The sequence below is a fragment of the Vigna umbellata genome, chromosome 1 (assembly GCF_029865625.1).
Source record: "Vigna umbellata cultivar VRB3 chromosome 1, Vumbellata_1.0, whole genome shotgun sequence".
Classification (NCBI taxonomy): Eukaryota; Viridiplantae; Streptophyta; class Magnoliopsida; order Fabales; family Fabaceae; genus Vigna; species Vigna umbellata.
Window position 1 is genome coordinate 25,223,237 of NC_142165.1, and position 16,465 is coordinate 25,239,701.

Below are 16,465 nucleotides of genomic sequence, written 5' to 3' on the forward strand. Positions count from 1 at the left end.
ACAATGGTATCAACTTGTATAGAAGTTTAAACCATCAAAATAAAAAAAAAAACATTAATTATGTTTTACTTAAGCTAAGAATTATCCCACTAAGCTAATAATAATTCCACTAAGCTAATAATGATCCACTAAGCTAATAATAATTCCACTAAGCTAATAATGATCCCACTAAGTTGATGGTTGTTTATCAAAATAATAATAAAAACATTAATTATGTTTTACTTAAGCTAAGAATTATCCCACTAAGCTAATAATGATCCAAATAAAAGCATTGGGCTATGCATCCTTTTAGTCTCCCAAAGACTGATGACTAAGTTTCCAATTGGACCCTTATTAAAACTGGAAATAAAAACAAAATAAAACTCATTAATTAATTATTCCAACACATAATTTGGTCATCCAATTTTACAAAGGATTTGGCCATTAATTAAACAAATTAATTACTTAAAAATTGTAGCAAAGTGGCACATTCCCATCATTGGTTGGATTCACATCATAGGGTCAGGGACAAAGTGGGTTAGCCTGATTACCAAACTTTAATTAACTATTTAAAACAACACCTTCAGTCTTGATCAAAGTCGAGTCGAAAGGCCTAGAGGCAGAAAGATAAAACAACCCCTACATTTGAATTTTAAATTATCCAACAACCAGGTCGAGTATGAATCTCTCATAGTCTGGTTGAACCCAACACCATTACAATTTCTTCGTCAGGATAACCCTTGTCTTAGTGACCTAAAAACTCCTTAGATGGCATAACTAAAGCTAGAAGACATCATCACCTCAAAAAATGATTTGTGCTCTTGGTTGATAAAAAACAAGCTATCAGACAACATTGTAGAATAACAAAATTCTTCTTCAAATGCCTTCGCTATTTATAGGTATTCAACGTGCGTGAGAACCCAACATATGCTAATCTTAGTTGTTGGATCCACAACCATTTAAAGGCCAAAAAAATGACATACAAAGCACATTCTCTAGAGCATTATGTCCCTTCAAAGACACATTTCGTTACGTCTTTGTGGGCTCAAGGGGAGGGGGCAATATACTATATGGGCAATACATACATTTGGTACTGACGCAAGACTATGACATTAAACAAAAGACTATATAACCGATTACTAAAAGAGCCATAAAGGTAAAACCAAGAAACAGGTTGAACCATGTCGCTAAATGTTAACATCCAAGATAGAGGACTAATGGAGAATCAAACAAAGGTTATTACTCATGGAGCAAGCATTAAATAAGAATGATTTACTTTAATTAACTCATTATATTTATGATAAAAAGGGTTAAGGGGAATTACGCCTCACCAAAACCCCAAAGTGAGGCATGGTCCATTAGAACAACTATAAATAGGAGTGTTATCAATAAAGTAGGTAAGATAATTTATTGCATGTTCTAGGCTTATATCATTCAAAAACTTACTTGAGCGTCAAAGTCCATTTTGTAGGTATTATCTGATATGATGAGATAAAAGTAAGCCAACGAGAAGTAAATGTGAATAAGTAAATAAAAAAAAGAAGAATAAATGTGTTGAGAGTTTCTCCATCGCAACAAAAATAATAAATAAGTAATAATATTACACTCTTATTTTAAATTAATTATAACAATTATATTTTTATTTTAAATAATAACTAATGTTTTATTTTAAATTAATAAATTTTATTCTAAAATAATTTTAACCAAAGACAAAAAAAAAAAAGTAATATTACAATATCATCAATTAAAATATTTTCTATCTATTACATCGATTAAATAGTTTACATCTTTTCTTTATGTCTTTCTTTTCACTTTCCTTCTCCATCTCTTAATTCAAACCACTTTACTTTTCACTTTTTTTTTCAAGTTCATTATTTTACAGTCTTTAAAATCCATCTTTTAATTTAAACAAAGAATTATAAAATTTCTTTCAACATATTCTAAAATTGTTTGTTTATGTAGACGGTATATAAACCATTAAAATTACAAGGCAAAACTTATCTATTTTCTAAATATACAAATTAAAATCAACTAATTAAACTATAAAAAGCAATCTAAAGTAGAAAAAAATACAGTTAGCATTTCAATTGCTTTATATGTAAAATAAAACAAGAGTGAGATAAAGTAGATGTTGTCTCATGACCTGGCCCAATGAAATATGAGAAAGGAAAATGGATAATAATGATAAAGAAAAATAGGTAAAATCCATATAATAAGCATCACATCACATCAAGATTCAAGCACAAACGGTAAATGTCCATAGACCGGACATGTTGCCTCCACCACCAAAATTATTATTATCCTCCGCCATTTTCCAGCCACAATTTTTTCATTTTCCATCTCATTATCCCTTTACCCACACGCAAATATCGATACAAAAATAATAATAAAACCAAGGAACAGATTTTTTTTATATTTTAATTATTATTTAAAAAATACATATACAATATTCTTATTTTGGAAGATCGTGGCGAACTCCGATGGTAGCATGCATCGACATGGCATTCTCGGCGGACATGGCCGCGGCTCTGTCACCTTCGTATCATTGTTTCTTCAAGCCTCCTCCGTCGTTCTTGGGCCTGGGCCTGGGCCTGGACTTTCAGAGAAAGGGAAGAAAGCTCCGTAGACACTTCAACTTGGTCATCAGCGCCCAACTTTCCAACTCCTTTTCCTTTAGCTTCGGTCTCGACTCTCCGGTTCGTAACTGTTTCTCTTCTGCAACTTTTTTTCTTTTTTCAGCTTATGATACACTACTTTCAGCTTTTCTTTAAGTTGATTTACTCGAATTAGCAATTCTGATGCGAGTACTGAAATTTGATAATGGTTGTGAAAAAGTAATTAAAACAATGGTGATGCAAGTGGAAATCTCCTTTTGAAATTATTTTAATATAGTTTCTTAATTTTTTTATTAGTTGTGCCTGGTAGACTCAATATGTTGTCAGACAAGCCTTTTTCCTTTTTCTTTATGTCGATTACGGCGCTCGGTGGCTTAGATTTTATTGTAAAATATTGTGTTTGATGTGAGAGTGTATTTGAGGGTAGATGATGCTTTCTACATGATGGATAATTTAAATAATGCTATATTTTTTTGTTAATTGTTGTCCGGTGTGATGTTTAGCTAAGAAATCGATGTGGGTTGTCTTGACTGTTTTCAAATGTATGTTCTGGGAAATGACAAAGCATATGTAAACGAAGTCTTTTGGTGCTGTTTTCAAGAAACTTTAATTTCTATGGGAGAACATTACTTAAACAGTTAGGGAACTGCATCTGAGTTTAGTTTAGTTCTTTAAACAAGTGTTCGTGTGTATAAGAAGCTTAGATACGGAGCTCAGTTTTACTTTGATGTTGGTTCACATGCAGTAAAGAGTGTGTTTGTTTTTAAATTTTAATAGAATTAATTTTGAAATAAGTTAAAGAATTGGTTTTGAAAGAATCGATTTGCTTTTGAAAATGATTTTTTAAAAGTGAGTGTAGGGGAGGGAGAGGAAATGGAAGGAAGAGGAGAGATTTCGATAAGGTATCCTGTTTAGTTAAGAGGAGAGGAGGGAAAGTAGTCATTTTCTTGTTTGGAGCACAAAGAATATAAAAAGTTTCAAAAACTAATTTACTTTCATACTTTTATAATTTTCGATTTCAAAATATAAATATAAATATTTTTTTGTAAATAAACTTGAAATGTTTTAAATCACCTCTCTTGTAAATTGTTTAGTAGATTTTGCTTCCCTCCCCTCTTCCTGAAAATTGAATCAAACAAGAAAGGTATTAAAAAACTCCTCCCTTTCTCTCCCTTCCATTTTCCTCTAACCAAATACCTTGTACAAGAATTTATTCAGTTAGGAAGTAAAGTACTATATCTTTACAAGTGTAAATATAAGTGTTTTTTGTATGTTGCACACATAAAATCAATTCTTATAAACTGAAAACTAAAATTTTTACTTCTCTGAATATCAGCACTACTCATGGTAGAATCGATTGTGTACCCAAAATCTAAAACTAAATTACGTACCCTTCCTTAATGTCAAAAAATTCCTCGCTATGTACTTGCATGGGTAGGTCGTTTTACACTGCCTTACCTAAAATCTAAACCGAAAACTCTTCAATTTACTATTGAGGTCCATTTTTTTTTTAATTTTGAATGTGTGCTTTAGCATCTTGTTGTTAGCGTGTGTCATCTTGTTCTTCTATGTTTTTCTTTTGTTTAATATTTCAATTTACATGCATTAATGATTTAACTCCTGTTATTCATGTCATGGACTGACATCCATCTTTCAAATTTGTTTTTGATACTTTTCTTTATAGAATTTGAATTCCTTCCAATCCAATGATACATCACGGTTGTCTTGGATGGGTCCAGTTCCAGGTGATATTGCTGAAGTTGAGGCGTTTTGTAGGATCTTTAGGAATTCAGAAAGGCTTCATTCTGCATTAATGGATGCATTATGTAACCCATTGACTGGTGAGTGTAGTGTTTCATATGAGGTTCCATCAGATGAGAAACCTCAACTAGAAGATAAAATAGTTTCTGTTCTTGGATGCATGGTATCTCTTGTGAACAAAGGAAGGGAGGATATTCTTTCTGGAAGATCCTCAATTATGAATTCCTTTCGTGCTGCAGATGTCAGCACAACAGATGATAAGCTCCCCCCACTAGCCCTTTTTAGGAGTGAGATGAAAAGGTGTTGTGAGAGCTTGCATGTAGCTCTCGAAAACTATTTAGTACTTGATGATGATCGAAGCTTAAATGTATGGAGGAAACTTCAAAGACTGAAGAATGTCTGCTATGATTCTGGTTTTCCTCGTGGGGAGGGTTTTCCTTGTCACATGCTATTTTCAAATTGGAATCCTGTATATTTATCTGCTTCTAAAGAGGACATGGAAACCAAAGACACAGAAGCAGTCTTTTGCAGTGGTGGTCAGGTAACAGAAGAAGGCCTGAAGTGGTTACTGGATAAAGGATATAAAACCATTATAGATCTTAGAGCAGAGACTGTGAAAGACAACTTCTATCAAGCGGCTTTACATGATGCCATTTCATCTGGAAGAATTGAATTGGTTAAAATCCCAGTTGAAGCTAGGACTGCACCTACAATGGAGCAGGTTTTGAGGTTTGCATCTTATGTTTTAAATGGCAGCAAAAGGCCTATCTATCTTCACAGCAAGGAAGGAGTTTTAAGAACATCTGCCATGGTCTCCCGATGGAGGCAGTACATGACTCGATCTTCATCACAGATTGTTTCTAATCCACCAGTTACACCCTATGGCATGTTATCACGATATACAAATGGGTCTGCTAGACTTCTGGATTCTTCAACAACTGCAGAGAGATCCTCCCTGGAAAAAGATTTCAATTCATTGCCCGAGAATTTGGACTCAACACGTAGTTCTGTTGGTGCATTTGACAAAAGCACCTCTCAAAAGAAGTATAACGGTGAAGCACAAGGTACTACAGTCTTGAGTGAAGTTTCTACTGATAACAAGGAATTATCAGAAGCAACTGCTGCTAATGGGGAAAGATCTTTTCCAAGTGACTTCAGCAAAATTAACCCTTTAAAATCTCAACTTCCTCCTTGTGATATCTTTTCCAAAAGAGAGATGTCAAAATTTTTGGGAAGCCGGAAGATCTCACCGCCCTCTTATGTCAATTATCAGAGTAGAAGGTTGGAAGGCTCTCTGCAACAGAGGAACATGAATATAACAAAACAACAGGGAGGTGTGGGTGTCAGCAGTAGTGATAATCCTATACCTAAAATAGTAGGTCCAGAAAGTTCAAATGGATCAGCCCATGTGGACTATCCATCTAGAAAGTCCCAGATTACAGTTGATGGCAATAGGAAGTTAGGGAACGGGAGTACTTCTAGTTCTGTTAGGACAACAGTAAATGGATTTAGTGACCATGAATACATGACTAATGGCAATGGTTCCAACACTGTGAAGAATAATTTTGATAATGTCGCAGCTAACTCTCAAAGGATTGAAGATCATATGGTTAAACATAGGTTAGCCTTAAATGATGATGACTTGGGATCCATCGAAGGAGATATGTGTGCTTCTTCAACAGGAGTTGTAAGAGTGCAATCAAGAAAGAAGGCTGAGATGTTCCTAGTTCGAACAGATGGATTTTCTTGTACCAGAGAAAAAGTGACCGAATCTTCTTTGGCTTTCACTCATCCTAGCACCCAGCAGCAGATGCTTATGTGGAAGTCTATGCCGAAGAATGTATTATTGTTAAAAAAACTTGGAGATGAACTAATGGAAGAAGCAAAAATGGTAAGGATTTTCTTAGACTGCAGAAAGCATGAAAGTGGTTCAAAGAAATGATCTTCATATTAGTGTTTAGAAACAATATTTTTGCAAAAAGATTTGACATTGAACATGATAATCATTGGCATTGTTTTCCATCTTCTATGCCTCTAGTTCTATTGTATCATTGGTAAACCTTATATAATCATCTCCACCATTAACCTGAAGAACCATTTGTTGGATTGTGGTGGTGCTTAGCCTTTTAGCAGGAGGCTTGGGCTTGGTCTGTCTCATGTAGTAAATAAATTGATTTAAGATAGCAATGAAACATATTTAAAGAAGCAAGCCTAGCTTGAGAATTACTCCTATGCTTGACTATTTAATAATTCCGGTAAAGAAATATAAAAAATATTTTATAATTGTAGGTTATATTGTTTTGGTAATTAAAACTATAACGTGTTGTTCGAATACAGAAAATTGGATGGATAAAAATACTGGTTAATTTAAAGAACAAAATATAGATGTAAAATATAGAAAATAGGATACTGAAATTTTTGCTCCCACAGTGTTTTGGGGATGGCATGATATAGATTTTCAATAATAAAGAATGGACCAAAAAGGATTTTAATTCTACTTCCTTGTGTAATAAAGACATGGAGGAATTTAGGAATAAAATCTGTTAGGGAACATGAGACTGGAGTGGTTTTGGACTTTGAATAGTATAAGTGCATTTGGTCCGTTTTCAATTAAAACGTTGATTGAAAATTTATTATGCACTTCTATAACCAATTTCACTACGTACTTTCTCTATTTTTTATATATAATCTGCAGGTTGCCACTTTTCTTCATCACCAAGAGAAAATGAATGTTCTTGTGGAACCTGATGTGCATGACATATTTGCTAGAATTCCAGGCTTTGGATTTGTTCAGACCTTCTACAGTCAAGATACCAGGTGCTGGCAATTGTAAATTGTATCGAATAGCTTCAGAGCAGTTTTTTCTGTTCCTAAAAAAGTGTTACTTTCATTTTTATTTTTTTTTTAACACATACGGTGTGTTTGATTCAGTGATCTACATGAAAAAGTAGACTTTGTGGCATGCTTGGGAGGAGATGGCGTTATACTGCATGCATCAAATCTTTTCAGAGAAGCGGTTCCCCCTATTGTGTCATTTAACCTAGGCTCCCTTGGTTTTCTAACTTCTCATGATGTAAGCTTTCCAAATTCATAATTTGTTTCACTATAAATAATATACATAGATACATTACATAGCTTTATTTCCATTTTTTGACTTCTGTATTGCTCTTCTGCAGTTTGATGATTACAAGCAAGACTTACGACAAGTCATCCATGGAAATAATACACGAGATGGTGTGTATATTACTCTCAGAATGCGTCTCCGGTGTGAAATTTTTCATAAAGGTAAAGCAATGCCAGGGAAAGTATTTGACATCCTCAATGAGGTTGTTGTTGATCGGGGCTCCAATCCTTACCTTTCAAAGATTGAATGCTATGAACATGATCGACTTATAACCAAAGTGAGTTTTATTTTGTCTTTATTGCCTTCTGAATATCTAGTATTTTTCTTTTCTTATATTTTGTTAAACTCTGGGAAAGAGAGAAACATTGAGCTAAAACCAAATTGAGTGTTTCCGTTGCAGCATGGATGCTTTGTGTATGTTGAGAAAAAGGAATCAATACAATAAATAGAGATTTGTTATCCTTTAATGACAAAGATATGATACGTGAATAAATGAAAACATTCCTAATGATACTTATATAATCTAGATATTCTTCATCATCATATCGGATCAATTCCTTGTTTCTATAATTATAATTATAAGTATTCTATGATGAAAATAGTAAATATTTGAAATTTCATATCTCACAACACTTCTATTAATCCGTGGCATACCTTCTGTATGACGAGTGTCATGTGTTTCAGGTACAAGGTGATGGAGTTATCGTGGCCACCCCAACAGGAAGTACAGCCTATTCTACTGCTGCTGGAGGTTCCATGGTAAGCTTCTTAGAGTTTTACCAATCATTAGATACGTTGATTTGATATTCTTGCTTTTGACCTAAGCTTCTCTGCGATGCTTTCTCTGCACGAGTGGTAGACTTTGAATATGCTGTGTATTCCATATTTTACAGCATTGCACTATAGATGGCAACTTAGAAGTTAGGCTAAATTACAATTTTCATCCCATTTAATTTCTTCTTAGTGATCTTGGTTTTCTTGTTTCATTTCTTGTTTCATTTCTTGCAATTTTGGTCAGCAAATTTTAGAAAACCTACAATTTTTGTCTAATCTTCAACTTCACTTACATTTATTACTTTTATTTTTTATATGTTAATTAAGTTATTTTGTAGGTATCTTAAATGAAATTTTAAGCTAGGGTTCTATTGAACCAAAATAAAAACAAATAAAACATGTGCAAATTTGAGGATTAGATGGCAATGGCAGATTTTTTAAAATGTGAAGAGTCAAAGCACAGAAAAAAGAATAGGTGACCAAAATCAGGGATTTGGAGTTTAAAGGGGACTAAAAATTTTATCTTAAAAGATAACTGCTTGAGATTCTTTATAATGTAACAATGCGGTAGTAAAATTGCTTGAGTTTAAATTCTTTTTTTCCTGTTTTGCAAATTTTGGTACACAATGCTGAATGAGTCGCAGTATCAATATCTAAACATTGTTATTTGTATTTCATTTTCTTCTTTCAAAATTTTCCCTTGGGTGAAATATATACGTGAACAGTGTTTTCTTTTATTCCTTGCTTTCATAAAATAGGGTTCCATGTGATGTCATCAGTAATTACATTTACCTTATCACCTAAAGATAATACACTCTAATTTACACTTCAATTGTAGCTTATCGCACATGTAAACTAAAAATACTAAATACATGTGGTAAGAGTAAATCACTCCTTTAGATGTCATGAAGTAAACAGTTATTCCTCTTCAAGACAATTCTTGAAGAATTATTGATGAAATTTGAATTAGTATATTGGAAACTGATATGAAGAAATCAGAAAAGGAAAGGAAAAGTAAAGAATAAAATTAATAAAAGGTCAATAACTTTCTTTTCTGCCATTTTCATTCATGGTGTCGGTCTTAAAAGGACCAAAATTACAAGAAGTTGGTACATGTGTGACACCTGTTAATTATTCTAACAGAAAATACTCTTAATAGAGAATACTCATAACGGTTCATTGTAGGTCAAATGTAGTCTTTGAGCCATGTGAGTTTGTTAATCTTTCTAATGGGCCGTGATGAGTTTGTTTGTATAGTGGGAGGCCCACTATCAATAACCCTTTCCTGCACCCCCATAATTTCTTTGCACACCCTTTCAAATTTTCAAAATGACTATTTTATACTTTTGTAAAATCGACTTCCGGATTATATGCTCCAGAAACTTTCCTGAACATGCTTTCAAGAATTTCTGGAACAAGATTTCCAGAACATGATTTTTGGAATGAATAAAATTGTCCTCTGTAATTCAGAAATCCCTACACCCCACTGCTTTATCAGATTTCGGAATTCAATGAAGAATTTTTCTTTTATCGAATTTTGAAATGCGATGAAGGATTTTTCATTTTCTTCATTATTTCAAAATTCGATGAAGTCTTTTGAAAAATTCTTAATTGGATTTTGAAATCCAATATGAAAAAATCCTTCACCGAATTTATCGAATTTCGAAATCCGATAAAGAAAAATGTAACTTCTAAGGTTATTTTTGGAAAATTGGAGGTACAGATGAAATGTTTGGAGTTGCAGGGTGAAACAGCCTGAAGGGTTTATGCTATGATTTGGGTTAAGCGAAGTTGGACCTCAGGCTTTAGTGGTTGGATCGCTTGGTGTGGGAAGCGTAGTTGATACAAGTGGGAATGGGTATTTCTTCCTACACCCCCAATAATTGTGGAAGATTGTTTTGCGGCAGTGTTTGGCACCTTGAAACAATGACCAGAAAAACAAGACAGATTATTAGCCATAAAAGAACTATGTTTACAAAGGAAAAAGCTTTCTTTCACACATGGCATACCCTGTCACCAAAGTCAAAGACTTTCAATACCAAAAGGTTAGATCCTTAACACCTCCCAAAGGGAAATTATTTATAGACCTTCTGAGAAAGTCTCTCCCCCAAAACAACTAATTGCATAACCCCTTTTTATTTCCAAATTCCCTTCCTAATAGGCAATCTTCCAAAATGATTCTGATTTGATGATCTTAAAAAGTAGACTCAACCAACCAAAATCGGCTTGCAATGTAAACTTTCCATCAACTTATATACTATAATTTAGTCATATCTCTGTTCGATGAGGCATCTCCAACACTTTCTCTCCCCACACAATTGGACATCTCAAACAAGAGACTACATATGTGTGGGTGGTCCAATAGTGTGACCCCATAGAAGGTGCATGATAGGCTCAACAAGCCTTGCTAAGATAAGATTTGCAGTCATCTTAGATGGAAAAAAGACAATTTGTATAGAAATTGCAACGTAGAAAAATTTCACAACACAATCACCGACACTTTGAGGGTCCAACAACCTCCCAGAACAAAGCTATGTTTTCCTATCCTCCACCTTAACCCACAAACACATATATACACAACTACCCCCACACACATCTATATAAGTACTAACAGATTTTACATCTATTTTAGTTAAAACAAACAGTTGTATTACCCGTTTTCCTTGTTCCTTCTTTAATAGACATGTGTAATAGGAGTTTGTGTCCTAACAATACCTGGCCCATCAAGATCACCTTGTTCTCAAGGTGGAATTGTGGGAAAAGTTCAGGGGTTACAGAAATTCCTCCATGTACGGACTCCACTTCCTCATGCCCTTCTATTAACATCTTAGACGTTGAGTTGTTTGTTCTTGTAAACATGATTCACGCTATACTTTTTATCACAACAAAAACATCCTCCTTTTTTTTATCTTTTCTTGAAGTTCTGATTGTGTCAACCTTTTAAGGTTGCCTGTTGTGGCCAACACTATTAGCCTTTTCCTCATTGCTACCCTTGTTGGTACTAGATTGAGAAAAAGAATTTGCCTCTGCCCATAAATTGGATGGAGCTAAATTAGTTGTTATTGGCTTGATGATAAACCTTTTTCAAATAATTCCACATGTCCTTAGCAATATTGTAAGGCCTAAGATTAAGAATAAATTATGGCTAACCGAGCTAAGAATCCAAGACCTATATAGGCATATTTGCTTTCCTATTTCACCAAATTTGCTGCTCCAGTAGGTGCTAGAACTCGGCCATCAATATGACACCATAATTCTTTTCCTTTGACAAAGAGCTTAAATTGAAATTCCCAAGCAGCATAATTTTTGCCATTAAAACGAATAAGATATGATTCAAATTTATCATAAGACATGATGAAAGAAGAGAGAAAAACCATGTGCGGCTCGGTTGTAGCTCTGCAGGGTAGAAAACCCACAATTCAAAGGTGTTTACTCCATCCCCAAGATATCTACTAGAACCCAAGAAAAGACCACGGCTGAGAAACTTGGCTCTAATACCATGTCAAAATGTCAAGACAAAAGAAAGCATGAGAGATTTCTTTGCTTAGAATTGCTTATTTGTATTCTGCGACCCTCTTTTCTTAGATAGGAAGAATAGAATATTTTTACATTAATATTGAAGATTGTAGAGATATGCAATAAAGGGAGAGATTATAAGAGATTTCCTATTTACAGGGAGTAAATGCGAATAAATGCTAACAACAATCTATTAAAGATAGAAAATAATAATCTAATAAAGACATAATCAAATACATTAACACGTCCGTCAAGACTCTTCGATTCATAGAATTTTTTGCACTAGCACCTTTCCCTCCTTCTTTCATAAATTTTTCCACAATCTTTTCCAATTGTGCCATGCATGAATCTTGTTGGGCAAGACGGGATTCCAAATTTGCTTCCATTTAGGTCAATCTTACATGTAATCTTGCTTCAAAACCCTTTGGTAAATGAAGCCCCTTTTCTACTATCCTGTAGTGCTTCCAATCTTGACTCCGTCATTCTTGTAGTCACCATGAGCCATACCTACAAAGCCCGAAAAGAGCTCTGATGCTAGTTTATAGAAACTATTAAGAAGTGGATTATAAGTCTAACTCAATGTTACAAAACCAGCTTGTAAGGTGAGGTTTGTATCCACTTATACACTGTAAATTGGTCTTATCCCTAGCCAATGTGAGACTTTTAACACCCTCATCCCTCACGTCAGGACATTATCCCTAGCCAATGTGAGACTTTTAACACCCTCATCCCTCACGTCAGGACATTTAATGGTGGTTCGATAGCGATCCAATAGCGGGTGAAACAATAGATTCAATAAACAACAAATTTTGATAGAATAGGCTTTAACCTATAGCTCTAATACCATGTTAAAATAAACTAGAAAGAGACATAGGATGAATCCCTCATGTCTGTTGAGCACATACGGTTATGTATTTATAAATAGGAAAATACAAAGAGATGAGCCTAAGCTCATTACATTTAAAACTAACACACAATAATGTAACTAACAATATCTTGTACTATCTTAACCACATATCTAACAAAACTGGATTAGAAAACTCTAACAGGAAAGAATTCTTAGATGGAAAAAAGAGAATTCGTATAGAACTTGCAACGTACAAGTTTACAACACAATCACTGACACTTAGAGGGTCCAGCAACCTCCCACAACAAAGTTATATCTTCCTATCCTCCACCCTGACCCGCAAACACATACATATACACAACTACCCCACACACAACTATATAACTTCTAACAGATTTAACAGCTGTTTTAATTAAAACAAGCAGGCTGTATTTTCCTTTTTCCTTATTCCTTCTTTAATAGACCTTTGTAATAGGAGGTTGTGTCCTAACAGAAACATAGAAATCATCTTGTATGCTTTTTGTCATAGAAATTCTCAAATGTGATATATGTTCATCTTCTAATGGTATGGTGTCCCCATGTTAGTACAATACATGGACCAGCTTTAGTTTATACTAGAATCCATAATTGTTTTGCTTGATGTTTTAATCTAATCTCAGAAGAATACTTGCAGGTCCATCCAAATGTTCCTTGCATACTATTTACTCCAATCTGTCCACATTCACTTTCCTTTAGGCCAGTTATACTTCCAGATTCTGCACAATTAGAATTAAAGGTGAAGTTAATCTTCCTCTCCCTCCTAACAGATTAGATGTTGTTATTTCGTGCCTTATGATGTGTCTCGACTGTCAAATGATTTCCCTTTTTGAGCTAAGTTGAGTTGCATCACCGGCTTGTATTAGAAAAAAGGATACATGAGGAATATACTTAGGCGTTCGTTTGTGTTCAATAATTTAAGGTTAAGTAAAAGGGTGTGAGTTGCATACTTAAATAGGGTTTATCATAACAGATTCCAGACGATGCAAGAAGTAATGCCTGGGTTTCATTTGATGGGAAGAGAAGGCAGCAACTCTCGAGAGGTGATTCTGTCCGAATATCTATGAGTCAACATCCCCTTCCAACTGTTAACAAGTTTGACCAAACGGGTGATTGGTTCCATAGCTTGATTCGCTGCCTAAATTGGAACGAGAGGCTTGATCAAAAGGCTCTGTGACGCATGTGAAAGTGAAGAACAGATATTCATTGCCCTTATGATGAAAACTCGTATAATTACTGTACAGCTTGTACATTGAGATTACATAACTTAGATATATAGCCGATACCTCCACATTATTACATTGGCTACCATTGTGAAGATAGGGTTTGCCAATGGTTTTTCAACACGTTATAATGGCAAGATGTTGTTGTATATACATTTTATAAGTAGTAAATTTTGTATCATTGTTTGCTAGGCTTCTTTAAGTCCCTCGGCAAATATGAATTCTATTTGACCTACAACTATATTTTCATGCAACAATATGGAAAGCAGAAATTGCAATTCTTTCACATATCTCTCGGCTGACGGTATGATTTTGTATTGCAGGAATAATGTTTCGGGAATATTACATTTAGGAATGATAAAAAATGTTAAAATTAATTTCATTTAAAAATTGAAAAAAAGAGAGTAAAAGAATGAGTGGATATAGGTGGTTATTCAAGTCTGTAACTTTTCATTTTACTGGGAGTACGTCAGTCTCCTTCTTTTTAGAATAAAAATGGTTTAAAGGCTTTATTTCCAGGAAAAATATATGCAACAAAAATTAAAGTAATTAGTTTGCTTAAAAGAAAAGAATTTCAAATTCCAAAAAACAAAAATTGAAATTCTTCACATTCTGAAATTTATATTTTGGTTTTTTAGTTTGATCTATTTGGATTCGAGTTAATTTGGTTCGGTATGGTAAATTTGGTTTGACTTGATGTGCGATCAATCCAACTTAATTTGATATGGTCTTGATTCAATGTCTTGTCAATCTACAAGCTCAACTCAACTTGGCCAAACTTGGTTGAGATTATCTCGGTCCCACTTGAGCCCAACCCAACTTGAGTTAGGTATGATCAAATTGGACTCAACTTGATTGAACATGACCTCATCCTAACTTAGCTTGACTTAGACTTAAGTTTACTTGACTTGACTTGGGTCTGAGTTAACTTATCTCAACCGGGCAAGGTCGAGTCGACTTGGCTAAGATTGAATTTAGTAGGTTCAACTTGGATCCGAGTTAACTCGGGTCGACCAATTTGGATTGACTTTAGTAGACCAAGTTTAGGCTGACTCTACTAGATTAAGCTTAGGTCGACTCTGCTCGACTGAGTCTGTCTCAACTCAACTCAACCTACGTCCAAGCTAACATAACTTGACCTAAATTAGCTCGCTTGAGCCACTTGGCTCAACTCAACTTGACATGGTCTTGATTAAGCTACGCCCAATTTGGTATTGATTAGATTAAGACCACTTAAGCTTAACCTAACTTGGTTGAATGTGGGTCAATCCTTACTCAAATGAGTCGAGACCTCTTGATATCACTCTTCCTAGCTAGGTTGGATCAAAACTAGTAACATTGAGATGGTTGGGAGGATGATATGGTGCGGAATTTGTGTTGGAACAACCGGTACCGATTTTGCGCAGCAGAAATATTAAAACAGAGTACGATACGGATTGTTAAAAACAAAGAGCTTGTTCGGTCAATTTAAAAAAAATGGTTCCTTTAATTCTCTTATAAATTTTTTATCAAACAGTTGATGAGCATAAAATATAAGAGTGTAGGGAGTAGAAAAAAATCACACAACTGATTTTTATCCTGGTTCGAATCAAAAGATTCTACGTCCAGTTGTTAATCACTATAAAGAGTGATTAACGTTTTCACTAAAAACAGTTTTACAAATTACAATATAGTGAATGAAATAAGAATGATAAAACATTCCTTCAACGAACGAATCGGAAGGAAACTTTCTTCGACAAATGAACCAGAAGCAAGCAGCGAACACTTTCCTTTGACAGACGAACCGGAACAGTGCAGCAAAAATCTTCCTTCGACCAACGAACCGGAAGAAAACAACTCTGCCAACTTGAAGAGAATCGCTCCGACCTTTGACACACAAAGCGCGAGCTTCTCCTATTCACAAGACTTGACAAGAGCAATGAACTAACACTTGAAAACTTCCTCAAATCACACTGTATTCTCAAATTACTTAGATGAATTCTAAAGTGTTTGGCAAAGGTATATATAGCCTACTGGTCCGAAACTGTAAAGACGCATTACAATTGCCAGTGATAATCGATTATTATAAGTGATAATCGATTATATGCGAGACTTGGAATAGTTAGGATATTTAACTCTTCGATCGGTCGACTCCAGTTCTTCACCTTCTACCGCTCGGTTTGATTCGACACAGCTCATGTCGTTCAGTTCAACCCCTTATCACCTTCTGCCGTTTAACTCGGTTCCTCACAGTTTTCCAGTGTTCGGTGCTAACTGCTCGATCTTGGTCATACCTCGCTTGGTCTTTCCCATAGCTTTCCACCGCTCGGTTTGATTCCTTACTGTCTTCCATCGTTCGGTTACCTTCTTCTCTCACATAGATTTCCACCACTTGGCTTATTTCTCGTATACCTTTCAACACTTAACTTTTTATTCTAGTGTTTGTTGGACTCAATATCGTTCAACTTCTTTACAAAGCCATTCGGTCCGTAACTGTGTTCGGCTTGTGTTCGACACCATTCGGTCATTAACTGTTCGGCCTGTGTTTAGCCTGTGTTCGGCCTCCACCTGTTAGTGACTGTTCGGTATTCAACTGAGTTTGGCCAATGTT

At 34.7% G+C, this 16,465-nt stretch overlaps 1 protein-coding gene across 1 annotated transcript; it reads left to right on the top strand.

The window, feature by feature from the left end:
- The first annotated feature begins 2,394 nt into the window (after positions 1-2,394).
- On the top strand, positions 2,395-14,070 carry LOC148204995 (NAD kinase 2, chloroplastic-like). The gene is made up of 8 exons (XM_088101745.1): positions 2,395-2,675; positions 4,279-6,246; positions 7,051-7,172; positions 7,287-7,428; positions 7,532-7,756; positions 8,164-8,238; positions 13,290-13,391; positions 13,626-14,070. The coding sequence occupies exons 1-8, from the start codon at positions 2,460-2,462 to the stop codon at positions 13,827-13,829; spliced, it is 3,054 nt and encodes a 1,017-aa protein (XP_087957871.1). The 5' UTR covers positions 2,395-2,459; the 3' UTR covers positions 13,830-14,070.
- The last annotated feature ends 2,395 nt before the right edge of the window (positions 14,071-16,465 follow it).